At 40.0% G+C, this 19,802-nt stretch overlaps 1 protein-coding gene across 5 annotated transcripts in view; it reads left to right on the top strand.

Moving 5' to 3' along the window:
- ELMOD1 (ELMO domain containing 1) overlaps positions 1–18,689 on the top strand; it is a 46,485-nt gene extending 27,796 nt beyond the window's left edge. For 4 of the 5 annotated variants that reach the window (XM_064441260.1, XM_064441259.1, XM_064441261.1 and 1 more), the window contains exons 5-12: positions 976–1,073; positions 4,664–4,793; positions 7,912–8,045; positions 8,809–8,877; positions 9,177–9,200; positions 11,369–11,419; positions 12,958–13,091; positions 17,306–18,689. In XM_064441260.1, the coding sequence (XP_064297330.1) occupies positions 976–1,073; positions 4,664–4,793; positions 7,912–8,045; positions 8,809–8,877; positions 9,177–9,200; positions 11,369–11,419; positions 12,958–13,091; positions 17,306–17,478 (813 nt within the window). In that variant the 3' untranslated portion in view covers positions 17,479–18,689. The remainder of the gene's footprint in view (positions 1–975; positions 1,074–4,663; positions 4,794–7,911; positions 8,046–8,808; positions 8,878–9,176; positions 9,201–11,368; positions 11,420–12,957; positions 13,092–17,305) is intronic. The other variant, XM_064441263.1, reaches the window with a different exon arrangement.
- Positions 18,690–19,802: the final 1,113 nt, after the last annotated feature.

The following is a 19,802-nucleotide window of genomic DNA, read 5'->3' as shown; positions in this document are numbered from 1 at the left end:
GGAATCAAGGGGGCAACAAACTGTGGTGGAGATGACAAGGGTGATGTGTTGTAATTTTGGGGTTTCTTGGTTTCATTCCTCATCCTGTCTTAGAATTTCTGTAATCTGCAGCCAGTCACCTACACACTTTCCACCTTAGTGTTGTGGTTTTTTTTTTGGTCTGGAAAGCAGGGACAAAAGAGGCTGAAGGCAGCAGTACCTAGATAGCCAAGACAACTTTGTTCTCTGCTTTACCTTTAAATATGTTTATGGAGAAGAGTCTCTGTCACTTCATCCTTTCACTGTAGCACTGGTTGTGATATCCTAAATTCTCCTCACAAAGCACTTGTGTATATGTTAAACAGCATCACTCAGCCATTCATTTCTCTTTGGCATGAAAATCACTGATGTTGAAAAGCTTACCTCGGCATTACCAAAAACGGTGTCACATAGCTCATAGTTCAAGCATGGTGCTTCCAAACATACTTCTAGCACAAACAGAAAGGCGGAATCTTATTTAAAAGCCTGGATTTAAGCAACTGTGTAGTTTTGAGACAAAGCACTAGAAAGTTCAACCTCTTAATTTTTTTTGAAAGCATGTTGATTTTTTTTGGATACTGAACTTCCAGGAGAAAAGAAAAATGTTTTACTGTGTTACTGCAACATGCTGGGAGAGGGGGTGTCCAATGAAGGCTAGCTGTTCCACGGATGGTCTGAAGCTCCTTCTTGATCAAAGGCGTCAGTGCAGATCATCTTCACTGGCAGCTGCAACAGAAATGTGATAGACTGGCTACAAGGGCATGGCAAAGCAATTCAAGGCTAATGCTCTGAAACCAGTCAGTAGGGTTAAAAGACTGAAAAGGTGTGTACGTATATTGAGTTGGGTCTTCTGGGTTCTTAATCTAGAAGGTTTTGGGTATCAAATTTACCATTGTTAACTCCTATTGAATAACAGCTTCCATAAGAATTAACATGTGTTTTAAAACCTCTTTTTAGCGGCTGCAAACTTCAGTAAGTGTCCACCCTGATGCTATTGAAAAAACTATAGATGACATCATGGAGCTGAAAAGGATTAATCCAGATATAAATCCACAGTAAGTTCATGGTTTCCTTAAAAAATGTGGGAATTATTGATTTTTTTCAGTGCTTAGGTCCATGGAGAACTGGTTCTCCATAGCTATTGTGGCACACAATTTGAAGATGAATTCTGTCTCTCAGCATAAAACTCTAACTTAAGCTTTGCTGTCAAAAAGCTGATGGAAAAATGAATGATCTTTTATGATGACTGTAACAAGGAAGTCCTGAGTCTCTTTACCTAGTTGCTTCCTGAATCATGCTGTCTTAGTATATTGTTGATGCATTGATCCACTTCCCCAGGGATAAAATACGACTGAGGCAGGTGGTCCTGGCAGTGACAGTGATGGCTTTTAGCCAGGCTCTGTGCAGTCTTTTGAGTACGGAAGAATCATCCTGTTAGAACTGATATAAACGGTATACTGGTTTATATTTTAAAACTGTCTTTAATTATCCAAACACAAATTTTAATGATACAACATAGCTGATATTCTTTTAATGCTACAAGATGTCAGTGGTAAGAAGAGACTGACATTAATGACAAATCATTAAATTTACAAGCATGTATTTCAAGAACAAGTGATAACACTGTTGTGGTTGCCTTAACTCTCAGCCCCTATCTTAAGGCACAAGATGGTCTTCCCACTTTAGGAGTTGGTGGGAGAAATGTTGAGGATTGTATTATTCAGGTGATCAGTTCACTCCTCTTCCCAAACTTGAAATTTATGTACATAATCCAAAATGGGCATCTATAAATTGATACCCACTTTTCTTTAAGCGGTCAGCAGCGTCAACAGGTAAGGTGGTGCCAAGGTCTTGGTGCAACAACAAAACCCCAGATCTTAGTTGGAAAAGACAATATTTTTTTGTCTCGTTACAGGAATGGCCCCTCCCCAGCCTACCCCCCAGTGAAAAGGACAGTAACTGGGTAGTCTTAAAATGAGGCTTCACTGATCATAAAGGAAATAGAGCACATTGGGTGTCTCTCTAACTTGAGAGACAACTGTTGTGGACATGACTGCTGTCCACTGGACTGAAAAAATGGCAACCCAACCATTGAAGAAGGCAAGAAAATAGGGGTAACAAAACACAGAAAATATTTCATTCTCATAGGTGAGAATCCCTATGAAGTTTTTCTGGGAGTGGGCCCAGAGCTTTTCCAGGGATGTCACTTCACAGGACCTTGCCCATATGACCCCCTACCTTCTCCCCTCTGCCAATTTGGTGAAATATGTCTTTTAAACAGTGAGAAAATAAGGGCCTGGGATGTGCAAGCTGGTGCCACATAAATAGAAATGCACCCTGCCCCTAACTTGCTCCTTAAATTAATCATAGTCCTGCTCAACTTCAAGCATCTGCACTGAAAATTTATATGTGCACTGTTCATTTTATACTAAATTTTTCTGCAGAAACTTCAACAAAAGCAGGTCAGCTATTTCTTTAGACAGGATTAATGAAAATCCATTGGCTTGCCTACTCTTGAACACAAAAATCCCTGTATCCAAACCATCTTGTTCAGAAGCTCTGACCTTCCCTTGCATAGTAGAGACTTGAAATCTCCTGGGGTAAGGACAAGGGGCCATGTGTCATGCTATATGTGTTTCTGCAAATCTGTAAGCAGTCATTTTTGTTACTGTAGCATCTTTGCAGATCTGAACTAGCACCCCAGGGGTGTTTGCACAGAGCTGTTCTTGAATGCTGTGGGCTGCCGTGACCTGAAGAGAGGGAGGCCCTTTATCAATGCCTCTGAGATAACAGTGTGTATGTGTCGTGGTGGGAGCAAGCAGATTGAATAACCAGGTGGTGACCCATGCAGTCTACGCTAACTGCAGTAGCAGTCCATGAAATACTCCCAGTTTGGGACTCACCTCTGTCTCATGGAGTACCTGGAGCTGCGTGAGGTGGGGTGTAAGCCCAGGCAGGTTGCTCCTGTACTCTGAGAGCTGCCACCCCCAGCACAGGGGTGGCAGGGAGGAGGCAGGGGGCATCAGCAGCTCACCCCTGCACTCTGCTTGGTGCTGCTGGGGCAAGGAGGACAGGAAAAAGCAGAGGGGGGAAACTAGTCCTGTCCCGCCTTGAATAACATTGCACAAAGCATTTGGCTTTAGATAAAGTGCAAGTATGGCTTGCTTTGTGTATATTGTGCAGCTTGGAACTTAAAAATGTATTTAATTTTTCTATTATAAAATTGCTCTGCTTTGCCACTGCTTGTGGTGTCCTGCTTTAAACTATTTTGAGGTTATTGAATAGATAAAAATATTATGGCTGAGGCTTAGTGATGCACTACAACAATTCAAATGCAGTCTTGTCAGGCTTTCTTTGAAATGCAGCCTTTCTGTAAAACTGTAGGGTATAGCAAATGAAGTGTGTGGGTTTGGTTATTTTTTTAAATAAAAAAATTAAAACCCACAACCCACCCAAACATACAAACCAAAGCAACAAACCCAGCAAAAGAATCCAATAAATAGTAAAGGAGGGAAAACACTGCATAGGTTATTCCGGAAGGGTTACAGCCACAAATAGCATGAAACTGCAGCAAGAGAAATGGCCTAATGATGACATCTCTGATTCCGTAGATTAATCTCAAAAGATAAGCAGTAAAAATCCTTCTGCTCAGAAAACTTAACAGTATTATGGAATAAACAATGTTTCAGCATATCAGATGAGAGATGAGGAACCTGTGCAGCTTAATATCGGTGCAGTCTGTGTTCCACAGAGGAATGAGGATATGGATCTAACTGTGCCCTGCAAATTCATACTAGGCATTCAGATAATTTCAGACATTATTAAAAATTAAAGTGTTTATTCCCATACATAATTACATATTCTTATGAGCATGGCAGTTTTGTGCTGCATAACTTGTATGGAATATTATAAAATCTTAACTTAAAACTAAATAAGTCTTTGTAATTTAAAGCCTTGGAAGCCATGTATGTGGTGGGGTTTTGGGGTTTGGTTTGGTTTTGGGTTTTGTTTTTTTTTCCACAATGCACCAGGAAATGTAAAAAGGAAACAAAAAATCTGCATTATAATGAAAGGAGAAGCCATTATGATGATTCCTAACACGAGACTGAAAAAAATGCTGCCTAGAGGCAGATCTTTGAACTGTATTACTTCTGGGTTTTGGCTTCTTTATGCGAGCTTTTGTGGCATTGAAGCAAGATGATTATTTTTAGCTTTTTGCTGAGTTTCCCCCCTTCCCCCTTCACCCCCCCCATCCTTTAAGTTCACATCTCTAGTCTCAGGGCATTGTTTGAGAAGCTGCCACTTGAATGAGGGGAAAGATTCAGCAATGCGCTTGTAGCAGGCATTCAGTGCTGCTGTGTATAGTTAGAATGAGATTTCAATGTGTGAAAATTCACCGTTCAGATTTCTAAAAAATCCTAAATTTTATTATCTAAGGAAGGCACTAAATAAGACTGAGTTTCACAAGGCCTCATTTCATTTAATATTGATCTTTTGGATATTCTCCCATTGTAATTAAAGTGTTAGACTATCAATTCATTGATGTAACATTATTCTTGTGAATTAAATGAATGTGCACGTGGTAGTGCTGTTTCATGGCTGCATATGATTGAGTTAAATTATGTTGCTTCTTTCTCCCACTCAGGCTGGGAGTATCTCTTCAGGCGTGCCTGCTGCAGATTGTGGGATACAGAAATCTGATTGCAGAGGTTGAAAAGCTGCGCAGAGAGCCATATGATTCAGAGAATCCACAACATGAGGAAATGCTTCTGAAGGTAGGTGCTTAAGAGATACTTAGAGGGCATCCTTTATTCATCAGCTCCAAATGGCCTGGTTTGTAAACCTCTTTAAAGCATTGAGAGGTATCGACGCTTTCCTCCATCATGTACCTGTTGTAAGATAAGGCTATACAGCATATTAATTTAGTCTGTGTGTAACACTTGCGAAGCAAGGACCTTGTTCCCTGGTTGATGAGTTTGTGTTCCTTGGCTGGACTAAGTCTAGGCACTGGCTACCCAGCTTTTACTGTAGATACAGCTACTTTTCCAGAGCTCATAGCACAGAGCTGTTATGTCCTACTTCAGTACACCTTTCTTCAACATCAGAAGGGTATTTTTCTCTCTTAACCAGAATAAATATGTGTTGTTTTTTTTTCTTTAATCTCTTGTATTTTTGAAGCTGCTCTCTGTGTATCCCAATGGCAAATCTCTAGCTTTCATTGTGTGGGATGGAAGGCAGGGATATGATGACTTACATGTTTATATTTGCCCAGTATATTTTTCAAATGAAAACAAAATTAAACCATTCTTTAAATAATACATGCACAATGATGAAAGTCATACCAATTGGGTTTTACATCCTACTTCATGCTTTTAGGAAAGCCCTGCACGAGAGCAGATAATAAAAGGTGTTTTTTCAGGAAGATGATCTTGAAGCAATAAGCAGAGGGAGCGCTAGAGAGCTCTTACATTAGAAAGGAATTGAGAGAATAAAAGGGGTGAAAAATAGTCTGATAGGATCAGAAGAAATGCAGGGACTAGCTGTTTCTGACATAGCTGGTGCAAGATGCTTCAGAGAAATGGCAAGTTACAATGAGCTTATCTACAAGCAAAATGCCTTCTTACAGAAGTTTCAGATGTCTTATGAAAACACCTGTTTCATTTTTTTATTATTTTAAACAAAATATTGAAAACTTAAACACTTCCTTTGCTTCTGTCCCCATCCAACTTTGTTGTTTGGGATTTTTACAGCATGTGATGACGAAGCTGTCTTCCACGCTGCAGTTTGCAGTGTAGTGCCTTACACAAGTTAAAGGTGGGAGCTTCTGGAAATGTTACCTTAGTTACCTGGACTTCTAGGCACTTCCAAAAATCCCAGTAGGCATCTTATGTAAGCATTTAAGGATGCAAATAACTATTTCTAAAAAATGCCTTAAATGGTCAGCATGTTCCTGTAGGTGTCTGGAAGGCTGTCTTTAGGGTTGGCTCCTTGCTGGGAGATGGGAGTCTCCTTGAGGAGTCATCAAAACCCAGATCTGCCCCTGAAGGAGTGCTCTACTCACCAGGGAGGATGGGGCAGAGGGACTCCTCCTATTCAAGTCCTGACCCTGTGCAGCCAAAAGTACAAATTTCTTGGTAGTAGTGTGAGCCACACTGATTGACCCAATGAGGAAGCCTGTGTCTTGGAGGTGGGAGACTCAGGTGCCAGCCTACAGTGTTGGTCTCTGAAAATCCTAGATACCTGGCTGCAGGTTTAAGGACAGCCTTTGGCTCCAGAAAAGCATTCCTAAATACACTGGGCATCTACACTGCCCAGAGAGCAAGAAGCTGGGTCTGAGAATGGGATCACAGGTGAGAAGCACTGAGGAGCTGGCTGTGGCCTTCATGGCCACACAGCCTGTGAGGGCCAGGTCCTGGTTCTTAGATGCTCCTGAGAGTCATGTCAGCAATGATGTGTAGTCACGTAAGTGCTTTAGAAACATAACTGCAGAATAGAAACTGGGTGTTTGTCTGAGGGGAGATTAAGCAGTTCAGCTTATGCTGTAAAATTCGTAGTGTTGAAGACAGTATCAGTTTCACCATTTGCCTCCAGTGTAACCTGTGTGTTAGCACTTGTTCACAGCAGGTGTTTTGCTTTTACAAATTCTGCAAATTTTGCAATGTCAAATGGAAATATGTCCAAGGGTTTAATTTGGTTTCCAACCCATGCTTGGAAAGAATAGGCTAGTTAGTTTTCATTCCTTCTAGATATTCTGCTCAGTGATCTCTGCAGTGGGTAATTCAAGTACTTAATATCTATCACTTATTCGTGTTTACCAGGAGGGCATTTTATGAAAGAGAGAAAACTTAACTTAATGTGATTGAACTAATGAATAATACTGTATTTACTGTCAATGGATGAACAAGAAAGATAGCAAATATGATTTAAACACTGATGCTTTTCACAGTCATATCAAGTGAAATCATTAAAGTTTTAACCTAACACACTTCATTTTAAATGCAGTTAGAAATTACATTAATTTTAGCAATTCTGGGTTTTTTATTTGGGAAATGTGCATACAAGTCTTGGGTAGGCTTTGTATAAGTGCATTTCTTGAGGCCCTACTCACCAACCCATGGCTTATGGAGAACATTGATTTCTTAATATACTTTGGAAAGGGTGAGTTTGTGATATGGCACATGAAGTATGTGGAAAGGTGCGTATTTGTCAGACACATCAATTTAGGCTGCTTTTAGGTGCCTAGCAACATGATATTTAGGCACTGAAGTTGCTGGACCAGTGCAGCTGAGGGGTTTTATTCCAGCTGAGGATCTGGCTTGTTAAATCACTTTGTCTTTTTTTTTTTTTGAGAGAGATCAATGAATGATTCACCCCTTAGTTAAATATGAAGATGGCACGTGCTATTCTTGTATGGATTTTTTTTTTATGTTCTCCAATTTGCTTTTCAGCACTGTGGTAGCCAAGTCAGCACTCTTGATTTATAACCCTTCCAGAGACTTGCAAAAGATGCTGGAAAAAAGATTGCCAAAGAGCCTCAGGGACCTGAGGGCTGATTGCCTGCTGCTCTATCGGTGATTTACAACCAAATTCCAGCCCACTCCTGTCTCTGTACTTACGGAGGCAGATGCTAGTTTGATGCACAAAGCATGAACAAAACAAATTCTTGTGCAAGACGTAACAGCAGCTACCGCTAAGGTCTGAAGGGCTGAAACGTCTGCAATATGTAGAGTTGCTTAGGGTTCCGCCCCCCACCCAGGAATTTAATTTGATTTTATGTTTGGGTTGCTGGGATAGCAATGCAGTGATGTTACATCAGAACATCATGGTTTAAAAGAAGAAAAAGCCATAATAATGTGTGGAAGTTTAATTATGTTTTACCTGTAATCTTCCTAGTTGTGGAAATGCTTGAAGCCCAATTTGCCACTGAAAGCTAGGATTTCGAAGCAGTGGTGTGAAATTGGTTTCCAAGGTGACGATCCTAAAACAGACTTCAGAGGGATGGGTCTCCTGGGCTTATATAACTTGGTGTAAGTATGTTCCTCTGTAGATGGGTTTATGTGTGTGTGAAGTAATGAAAAGCAGTGTTACTTGCAGATTTTTAGCAATATGGGAATAACTTATAAAAGTGTTAGGGGCTTCATATAAAAAACTGAAAGAATTCATTTGCTAACTCAAATTTTGGAGGGTTTCCCTTCTCGAAGGGGTCTCCTTTCTTTCGGTATTCCTAATTCAACACAGTAATACACTTGCTAAACCCTTTTTTCAGTTTCTCTGTGACACAGGAAGTTAACATTCTCTTCCCACATTAAAGAAACTGTAAAGTCTATCTTCACCAATAGCTAGATCTCCTTAAAAAAATGCTCTGGAAGTGGGTAGGTGGGAGGGTTATGTTACTGCTCGGTTTTCTTGTTTGGGAATTTCATGCTGAATTCTTAGGCAAAACACTTGAAATGCAGACGCTGATGGCAGTCTTCTGTAGTTGGACTACTTCTTCAATTTCTGTCCATATTCAAAATTAAGCAGTGAGTTTACGTCACTTTTCCCTTCCACCTCACACACACCAGGTGTTGGTACTATATCTGGTGGGTAATTTGGACATTGATCAATACCTGTTACTTCCTCCAGCCCTTGTATCTACTGCAGGTAGTTACAGAACTTGGAAACATTTGGTAAAATAAATTCTCTCTATGAGGGGAAAAAGGGTGTGTATGGACAGCTGAGTATGACTTAAGATGCTTTTTTTTGTTGTGTTTCTTTAACAATTCACCCTAAACATATATATATATGCAGGTATTTTGCCGAATGGGACACTGAGATAGCTCAGCAAGTTCTCTCTGATTCTCTTCAGCCTAAATACAGGTAATGCTTGAGACCAGAAAAAATAACTTGAGAGCACACTGTGCTGGCTGGTGTTTGGGGAGGGGCCTGGTTTGTTGGGGTTGTTTGGTTTGGTTTGGGGTTTTCTTGTTTTGCTTGGGTATTGCTACATGCTGTCTGTTTTCAAGTACTGATCCTGAAAACTGATCCAGTCCAAGAGGCAAACTTGTATACTGAATCTTAGAAATAGTTAAATTTAGTGTTAAATGTTTTCACTTATAATTTCAAGTGATTTTGTATTTTTATTTACCTTTTAATTCTTTTGTCTTTTCATAATGAAGGGAAGTCACTAAGAAGGAAATAAGGTATTTTTTTTTTCTTTTCTCTTAGTTTTATGAGACCCTACATGTAAATAAAGATCTAGCCATACTGCAATTTGGCGTGTTATAAACTGAAAGTCTTTCTTACAACACCAAGAGATCCATATTCCGTTCTCTAAAGTTAACTCAAATGTAGCTGATGGTGCAGGACTGGGTACATCTGAGCATGCTTATATATAAAGAATGAAATTAACCTTGCTTGATGCAACTAAAGCACTGTATTTCAGACCTTTTTAGTACCAAGCTTAACAAACAAATTTTGGGTCACCTTTACCTGTAGGAAAAAAGTCCAAGCAGTGCCTCTATGGTCACAACAGCTGCGACTGACTTGAAAATCAAAAGTAGTCTAGGCCAAGGACTTGTTAGTACCACTTTAGAGTCCCTTCATTTATAGTCACATACTCTGTCTGCCTTGACTAATGATGGGTCTAACCTGGCTAGTCCATTGTCCCAGCTGTGGAGAGATCAGGTACCTTCAAGTGGCAAAAAACTGTGTTGTGAATGACTTGTGAATAGGAGATTTATTCCATAATTATTGGGCGGGGAGATGCCTCTTAGCCAGTTACATAGTAATCAGTTGACTTAAAATATAATTTTTTTTTTATTCTGCCACTAATGTTAGATATCCATATAGCAGGTTCACATCTGAATCCTGTGAAGTCTTTGATCTCCTCAGTATTTTGTGGTTAAGTTCCCAATGGCAATTCTGTGACAAAAAAGCGCTTGGAACACATTAGTGTTCTTCATTTACATGTTTGATTACCAATGGCCATCTTGGGGTACTGTGCGAGCATGTGCAATTTCTATCCCTTGAAAGAGCATTCAGCAGAAGATAAATGTTGCTTGTGGTGCCGTGGTGTTCTTCCTGGTGTGGTTGCTTAGCAGCCATGCTGATTTCTAATGTGATAGTGATCAATGTAATTTCTATTTCTGTTGAACTGTATTGCTTGTCCACATCCTATATATGCCACCTTTATTATTCAATGGTTGCTTGGGGTTTTTTAACTGATGTTATGCCACAGCCTACAAAGATGGTTAAGATTTTAGGGAATGAATGAAGACTGATGTATTCCCGAATGCTAAGCCATTTAGGAGGTGAAGTTTTGTCCTCACGCATGCTGCCTCGTAACACTCGGGTCAGGATGGGTATGGACCCACTAGCATTTTTAATACTTAATGGCAACAACTTTAAAATACTGTATTTACATGAAATTTAGGGGATTGTTTTTAGTGTAATAGATACTTATTATAGTCCAAGAACAACGCTTTCACACATAGCTGTCTACAACCTGGGATCTAAAGCTTACAAATTCTGATCTGCCTTACCAAGGCAAAACTTCCACAGGCATGTCTAAGTTTAGCCCACTGGTTAGGGTCAGTTCCATGCCTGCTTTTAGCTGGTGATAAATGCACCCAATGGTTTTTGCTAAACTTGTTCTATCTGAGCAGATTAAAACCTGGTTAGTGGGATATTGGCTGACTGGCTGCATCACACAGCTCTTTTAAAAGAAAATATTGTTAAATAGCAGAAATTTAGTCTAAAATCAATCTGTCCCCTAACTAATTTTGTTTTAAGGGTGGAACCTGTGTCCTTGAAAAGGTCTGCATTATTTTGCTAAATAACAGGAAATACCATTCCTTATTTTTGGCCGTTGAGTAGTTTCTAATTTGCCGGACACTAAAACTTTCTATTGGAGTATTTGTCATGTTTGCTGCCTCAGATGAATCATGCCTCCAGTGATGAGTGTCACATATATCTTTGAAAAGACAAAAGGCTAAAACCGTTTTTGATTAGTTAAAAGAAATGTAATATTTTCAACTTTTTGTATAGCCTAGATTTAATTGAAGTGGATCAACTGTGGCCAGTATAGAAAATAACCGGCTCTTACCTGATGAGAGTCTTGACATAGGTCCATACTTCATAATGATGAGACAAGTTTATCAGCAAAACTATACAGCCAGTTATCCATTTCAAGTCCTTTTATACCAATCCATTCAGTCAGAAGTGGAGTTAAATGCGATTAGCCAGATCAATGGAGGTAAAATACCATGTTCAGTCAATGTTATAATATAAAAAAAAATGAAAGAAAATATTTGTCATTTAGTAATGCATGACAATATCTGGATTTTAATTTTTGTTTTGTGTCCCTCAGCCAATTCAGCAAAGCTGAATGGGAGAAGAAAAAGTTTGATAAGGCAATAGGGTAAGTTTAAAGATCTTTGTAAAGCTGCCACAAACACAACAGTTAACAATGATGCTGTATATATGAGGGGGTAAAAGGTGTTTCCTGGTTACTTTTTAAAGGAAAACTCAGTGTCCATACTAACATGTACTGTCTTAACCACACCTTGATCTTGATCAAAAATTACGTGAAAAACAGTTTGAAGTAAGAATTAAGAAAAATAACACTAAAATGTAGCAAGGAGAAGCTTTCTTTGTATGCTATGAATAGTGCAGTGATGAATATCTGTTTTATTCTTCTTAACACATAATGTGATCAAGTCTCCCTTCTTACTGTCAGAGCCAGATTCTGATCTGCTTTCAGGAAGCAGATCCTGAATCTGCTTTCCTGTTATAACAGAAAATCTCGCTATTATTTCTTCCCTTTCTCCTTCAGGAGTGGGTTTGGTGTAGCTGCATTATTCATGAGTATGGAACTGGATGTTCCTTCTGAGTGTATCTGAAAATCTGTAGTAAAATATTTTAATGCCCATATTTCGTTTTCCTGTGAAGCTTGCCATTAGGCCTTACATTGCAGTTAACTTCTGGACCTTTAATTATTGTATTTTCCTCCTGAAATATATCAAAGATTAAAGAAAAAGAAAGTAGTTTCGTTTCCTTGACACAGATAATCGGAAAAAATACCCAGGACAGTCTACAGAAGACAGCTGTGTTTAAAGGAGGAAAAAAAGAAAAATCACTGACCAACTAAAGAACTTTGCTTTTATCACTAAATGTCAGTGTGGGACATCATCTGTTTTCTTGGGAGATAGTCACTACCAGAAATGTCAAGTTCTTTATGCAACAGGCTCACAAATTAAGAAGTATCTTCCAATTTCTGAGTTCTGTTCTGCCTAAATACATTTTCCTTGTTGATCTTGATCTCTTTGCAGGATGGGGTTTGTTTAATAAGTCTGATTTTTTTCTTATTTCTGTTTCCAGCATGCTATGATTTAGGTTTTTGCCTGTTTTCCAGCCTGTGTATCTAGTTCTCTGTTAGGAAGAAATTGGAGGTGACTCAGCTGGATCTTTTTTCACAGGCTTTTCAGCCATATGAGTGTCTTTATAGGACTGATTGTTGAAACCTGATGTTCCTAACTGTGGGTAATGAATTCCAGTGGGGCAGTTGGGTTAAAATAGCAAATGATGTGTCATCCTGCAGACACAGCCACCGTGTGGAGTGCTTGCCTTGTGTCAGAGGCAAGCACGGGGGTGCCTGGGCTTGTTCTTATTCCGTAGGAATGGATCTGTGCTGCTCCACTGAAAATGCTGGCACAGTGATGAAACTCCTGTTTTCACTGTGAGCATATGTTTCACAAGGGAAACACTGCCATTAGAGTGTACAAAGCAAGCAGGATAAATGCTTTTCTTGTTTTCTACCCCCACCGCCCTGGAAGCTCGGAAAGGAGAGATTTAGTACCACTCAGTAGCACACAAAATTGTCAGTGTCATCAGTGTTTCTTAGAGTGTGCTGAAAGAAGACAAACTCTTAACAAATATTGCTGCTTCTTTTTATTACAGCTATTCTTTTGCTATCGTGGGCATTAACATAACAGACCTCGCGTACAACCTGCTTGTGAGTGGAGCTCTGAAGACCCATTTCTACAATGTTGCTCCAGAAGCACCAACACTAACTCACTTTCAGCAGACCTTCTGTAAGTGGCAGGGGAGAGGGAAATCCATAATTTGTACTCCTGCTAACACTTTTGTACTGCCCATACTTAAAAAAAAAAAAGAAAAGAAAAAAATCTGCTGACACAGCACAGAAACTATCACACCTGCCTAGTCTTCCTCTCCTGTCTTTAGGATGGATGGATTCAGTTCTTTAGTTGTGATGGAATGCCACTACCAAACCAAGGGGTAAAACAAACAAATCAAACAAAAAAAACCCAAACAACAAAAAAAACCAGCAAGTGCCTGAACAAGTGACCTTCCTATCTTCTTAGACTGTCTTTAAATAATAAGAAACTACAGGTACTTTAGAAAGTGTCTGGAGGTGGCTTACCCATAAATCCAACTGTCTTAAGATATTAACACTTATATTCAAGTGTTGCCCTCTGCCCTTCAATAGAATTGTTCTCCTTCAAAATAATGCTTTCCCAGCCCTTTCCCCTGTATTTGAGCATCCCTTCTACAGCACAGACCTGCTGTGCATCTTTGCACAGTGGGGACAACACTTCTAATACTTTTCAGTGTATAGGCAAGAAACTGATAAGAAGTCTGGATGCACTGTTTTCCACATTTATGACAATTGCAAATGTTTTGCTCAGGTATTTTTTAACTTTGGCTGTTCAGGTAGCAGATTTTTTGCTTTGTAGCTATAACATTTTCTTATTCCTTAACTGGATAAATGGGAAATAGTGTTCTATGCATCTCTCTCATTAAATACTATAGGGTTTTCAGAACAAGATGGTATTTAGTAAGACTCATTCACCCAAAATCTTATGTGGGCATATATCACACTGTAGCAGAGCACTCCCTTCAGCGATGGTTTCTGGGTTGCTGCTGTAGATAGGCTGGCTGGTGGGAACTCTGGGCAGTTTAGCTGCTAAGCTTTTGTCTTTGGTGATGGTTGGCTTGATAAACAAAGATAAGTATTTACCTAAATATCCAATTATGCATCTTTAAGTCATCTTTTCATTGGAAGGGTTACTCTGTCTTTTCGCCACATTGCTGATGTGCACGTGGCCTTGTGAATGTACATCTACTATGATTGGTTTGGCTCCCATATCTTAGGGGGGGACCAACTTTCTAGATGTCTGCTAGAAATACAATACAGCAGAGAGGAGGCAGTCTAGGATGTTCCTGGAATGTGTGGGAGATATCAACTGTGTCAGGAAGTTAAGTGAGCTGAGTAGGAAAAGGTGCTCCACTGAACCCCAGGGCTCAGTGTTGGGGCCAGCTCTGTTTAATACCTTTATCAATGATCTGGATGAGGGGATCAAGTGCACCCTCAGTACATTTACAGACAACACCAAGTTGGGTTGGAGTGTTGATCTGCTTGAGGATAGGAAGGCTCTGCAGAGGGACCTGGACAGGCTGGATTGATGGACTGAGGCCAATTGTATGAAGTTCAACAAGGCTCAGTGCCGAGTCCTGCAGTTGGTTTACAACAACCCCATGCAACGCTACAGGCTTGGGGAGGAGTGGCTAGAGAGCTGCCTGGCAGAAAAGGACCTGAGGGTTTTGGTCAACAGCTGGCTGAACGTGAGCCAGCAGTGTGCTCAGGTGGCCAAGAAGGCCAATGTCATCCTGGCTTGTGTATCAGCAATAGTGTGGCCAGCAGGAGCAGGGAGGTGATCGTGCCCCTGTACTCGGCACTGGTGAGGCTGCACCTCCAATAGTATGTTAAGTTTTGAGCCACTCACTACAAGAAGGACATTGAGGTGCTGGAGTGTGTCCAGAGAAGTGCAGTGAAGCTGGTGAAGGGTCTAGAGAACAAGTCTTATGAGGAGCAGCTGAGGGAGCTGGGGTTGTTTAGCCTGGAGAAGAGGAGGCTGAGGGGAGACCTTATTGCTCTCTACAACAGCTTGAAAGGAGGTTGTAGCCAGGTGGGTGTTGGTCTCTTTTTTTTTTTTTTCCAAGTAACAAGTGATAGGACAAGAAGAAATGACCTGAAGTTGCATCAGGGGAGGTTTAGATTGGATATTTAAAAAAATCTCTTTACTGAAAGATTTGTCAAGCATTGGAAAAGGCTGTCCAAGGAAGTGGTTGAGTCACCATCCCTGGAGGTCTTTAAAAGACAGGTAGATGATGTGCTTAGGGACACGGTTTAATGGTAGACTTGGTAGTGTTAGGTTGACAGCTGGACTTGATGATCCTAAAGGTCTTTTCCAACCTAAATGATGGTGTGATTCTGTATCCTGTTCTTGGTTCTGGTTTCTTGCCAGGCTAAAATCCCCACCACTGTGAATTTGGGGGAGGAAGCAACATGTTTTAGTACAGTTACACTGTCCTGTTGCCACTGCCAAAGTCTTGGCTGCAGGAAGGAGGGACTGTTCTGCTGTCAAAGCCTGGGGCTGTGCCCCTGGACCAGTGTGTTGTCTGACCAGCGTGGCCAGTCCATCATGACAACACTGGAGGGAGAGCTGATTTTTGACAGCTCTTCGCTCTTCAGCCCATGCATATATGAGTTACAAAGCAGGATAAAACTTGCGTGGGTCTCTGGTGTAATAATGGGCCAGTAAAGGTGGTGGATGTTCCTACATGCTGTGCTTGCCATCCTAGGAAAGGCTTGAGGTTATCAAATGGACTTTATTGTAGAGGAAGCATCAACAGACAAACTTTCCTGGAGCAAGGATGATCCATCCAGAGATTAACTGTTTGAGTCTGACAAATCCCTGCTCTTATGCTCTTGCAGTTTCTCTCCTCACCCCACCACAGTCATCCTAGGTTTACTTCAAACTTTCTTCAAACCCAGACATGGTTAGTCTGCATGAAATGCCTACAGGCTGCCTGACTGAACTGGAGAGTCAAAATAGCCTTGCCTAGCCAGCAGCCTTGCTGGTAGAGAACACAGTGGTTCTACCTCCTACATGCTGATCCACCACATCACCTCATCTGCACCGTTCTGCTCCCTCAGGGAGCATTTGGCCCACTGCTGTTGGCCTCTGTTACCTTCTCTGACTGTACTAGCAATGCATGACACTGCATTGCTCAATGGCATGCTCAACATAGTCGCTGCTGAAGTACAGAAGGTACCTCTTAGAAATGTCTTAAACCTTCACCCCCAAAGTCTAACAGTGTTTTACATTTTAGATAGGTTGTGTGGTTTTTTTTTTTTTCCCCCAAAGGGTTTTTACTGAGCTTTTCTTTGAAAGTAACTTCTCTTGGAATGAAACAGCCTATGGCTGTTGAAATATATGAAAGAGACTGAAGATGTACTTAAAGTACCTGTTGAATGAAGTTCTCGATGATGGGGGAAAAAGATGCAAATATACTTTGAAATTTAAGCTACAAATATGTGTGTTGTAATTGTTACATAATAGAATAAATGTATAAAACAATTAGGCCTTTTTTTACCGCAAGTGCCCTCACTTTCTGGAATACAGAAAACTTCCTTGCACATTTTGCTGTGTTAGGATGAAAGATTATACTTTTTTAATGGTTCATCTTCTGTGGAAGTTGAGATCAAGAGATAGGGTCCAGGTCACTGAAGTTATAGTGCTGGATGTAACGTTTTTCCTGTCAGTGAAACTATTTGAGTTGAAGGATGGCACAGAACTGAGAGCGTAAAGGCCTTCATCAGAGCCTGTACATTAAATCCACTTTGGAATCAAGTTTCTTCCTATAACAGGAATGTCTTACCAAAGCTAGTGGTTCTGCACATCACCTTATCATTCATCCTTTCAGGATCATAGGCATAAACGTTAAACAACATTTTCGGCAGGGTTAATGCACACACAAGGTAAAATTGTGCATGAGGAGGAAGTGGTGGTAATACAGAAAGACAAGATGGTAGCTGTTATGTTACCTACAAGTATGCTCTTTTTTAGTGGAGAGGAAGCAATGTTCCCATGAGGAATTATCTGTGAGGCAGAACTTGAATATAAACAAAAGGCTGGTGGAGCAGCATCTTCCCCCTATTCATTAGTTTAATGTTCTAGTTGATGTATCCATACGTCAAGACAACTAGTGACTTCTATTTATTGTGAGAAGTTTTGCCAATGTAAAATATTAATCAAATTTTGGGTTTGTCCAAAATGGGTTTAGTCTTGTCCCTGCGTAGTGCTGTGAGGTGTCAGACCTTAGTGACCAGGATTCTCTGTATAAATCATAACTGCTAATTGCAGGTATCTTTCTAATTTTGTATGTGGTCTTTACATACTGTATTTATCTCTTCTACTTCTCCTTTTTTATTATTTTGTAGGTTACTTAATGCATGAGTTCCACAAATTCTGGATTGAAGAGGATCCACTGGACATAATGGAGTTCAATCGTATCAGAGAGAAATTTCACAAGCGAATCTTGAAACAGCTCCAGAACCCGGAGATGGCTCTGTGCCCTCATTTTGCTGCATCAGAAAGTTTAATCAATATGTAGTTACTCACTTGATTTTATTTGGAAACACTGTCTCACTCTTGTGTTAAATCACTGTTTAGACCATCACTAGCATACTGAATGACCATGGCGATTGTATGCATGTTTTTGGTGCAGTATACATCTATTTTTGTCACATGTACTAGAACCCCTTATGCTTCTCTCATTGGGAATTTCTCATTTTAAACTGGCGCTCATATTGTAGCATTATGCAGTGTTACATTCTGAAATGATGTCCAGGTATCAGAGTTTTTCTATTTTTTTAGACTTTCATCATAATTTAACATTGACAGTTGAATTGTATTTCTCTAGCTGTGTTTTGTATATGTGGAATAAGTAGCTGAATCTTGTATTGTGAAAGCTTTTTAACTTCTTGGTATGTTTTAAGGTAACTACTGGCATTTCAAGCAAAACTTATAAAATTTGTGTTTGGACCTTGTCTAGAAGATAACGTATGTAATTTAATCTGATGCAGGCAAACACATTAAAGTTCAATTTTCTCCATGCAGCCATATATGCTTAATGCAGAATTAATGAGGCTTATGAGATACAAGTTTCAGTGAGAAGAGTTTATGCAGAATTACAAACAGACTCCACAGCTGCATGAATACCAAATGGTCTGGTGATGCTAGTGCACTCACAGTGAACTGCAAACACACAACTGCTGGATACTGGCAGGGGCCAAAAATTATATGATCAGGCTGTTGTCACCAACACTGCCATGCTGAAGCATGGTCTAAATTTGTGCACATTCCTTTCAATATACAGGGGTTAGTATTTTGTGTCACATGTTGGAAAGCAACATTGTTTGGTCACATTGTGCTTGGTGAATTCAGGGGAGCAAAAATCTTTTTTTTTTTTTTAACTACTGAAAATGTTGCTTTGGTTATCAGTTCAGTTCCTAAGAACTGGAAGAAACAATTAGAAGGTTTAGAGTAAAACCACTTGAGTTTCCCAGACTACTTATAAAAAAGTTTAAAATGGCATACTGCCTTTTTTCTAAAAACATGAATGAGTGAAAGTGTCTGACACTAAGATTGTGTAGTATATTGAACAGCATCTACCATGGCATTTCATACCCATGGTATTTTTTACCTTCTAAGCAATCAATTTTAGTATTAAATGTGTAAATCACTTGCATATGGAGATTAAATTGAGTAGTGTCCAACTACTTGTGAATTATATGAATAAATTATATGTCATTCTAAACTGAAGCACTGTGGGTTTTATTTTTGAGATGTGCAGTAATACAGATGAAATCTATTTGACTTTTGAAAGGGGACGTAGCAGCTTTGCGGTATTTCCCTAGTCTGAAGAGTGACCTGAACTTCCTCGGATCAGGTTCTTTATACCATTTCTAGTTACAGCTTGGGCCATCACTTTGTAAGTGAAAAATAAAGCAATGGGAGTGGTTAAAGTTCTTGGGAAACTCCTTGGATTTAAGCCCTCTCATTTCTTTGCTAAAATGTAAGATGGGGTAAGGACTTCTCTGTAGGCCTGGAAACTTGCACTTGTCATGGAGTTAATCAGCAAAGCTCTGGGGTGTTGCAATAATTAATCTCCAACGCATTTGGAAATATGGAACTAGAAAAACTAACTATTGCATATTTTGCATGAATATACAAGGAATAAAAAAATGCACGTTTAACTTATTACCACTGATTTTGGAAAGCGGTCATTTATAATCATTAGATATCAAGGACTTCTTTGCATCACTCTTGAAGCTTCTAAAATAAGTTTCTAGCAACATTATTAATTGTTTCAAATCTTAGACTCTTACTTTCTTTTCCTGCCCTCCTCTGACTTAAATACCTTCTGCAATTTTTTAGGCTGCCCTGGTTTATGTTTGATACTCTGCACTGGAGTTCATGGAATTGGGGGGAGGGAGGCACAAAGACCCCTGCTCCCTTCTTACTCAGTTGTTCTGCCTTGTCTCAAAGTGCCACCTTCAAATAAAATCAGAAAATGTCATCTGGCTCCATGTCACATTGTGTGACTATAATCGAGCTGCTTTGAGTGATTGTTTTTCCTGTCTTGCAGGGACATGTATTTAATGAAGCTAAGTGTGAAATTCCTTCTCCTCTGGAGCCCCTGAATGCTGTGCCTACAGATCTTATCATCCTGCCCACTCGAGCTTCGGCTTTGGCCTGTGACATCCTTGTTCTCAAATCCTTGTCAAACCTGGGGCAGAGAATGTCCCTGGTGACTGCCAAACTGTCTGTGTGCTGCTGAGGGAGGATCTCTCTGGCACCGCCTTCCCTCCTCCCCAGGAATAGCCTCTTACCATGATGCAAACCTAAACTTTTCCTTATAAATTTTAACTTTTT

This window comes from Phalacrocorax carbo, chromosome 1 (assembly GCF_963921805.1).
Source record: "Phalacrocorax carbo chromosome 1, bPhaCar2.1, whole genome shotgun sequence".
Classification (NCBI taxonomy): Eukaryota; Metazoa; Chordata; class Aves; order Suliformes; family Phalacrocoracidae; genus Phalacrocorax; species Phalacrocorax carbo.
This window is presented reverse-complemented; position numbering and strand designations above follow the sequence as displayed.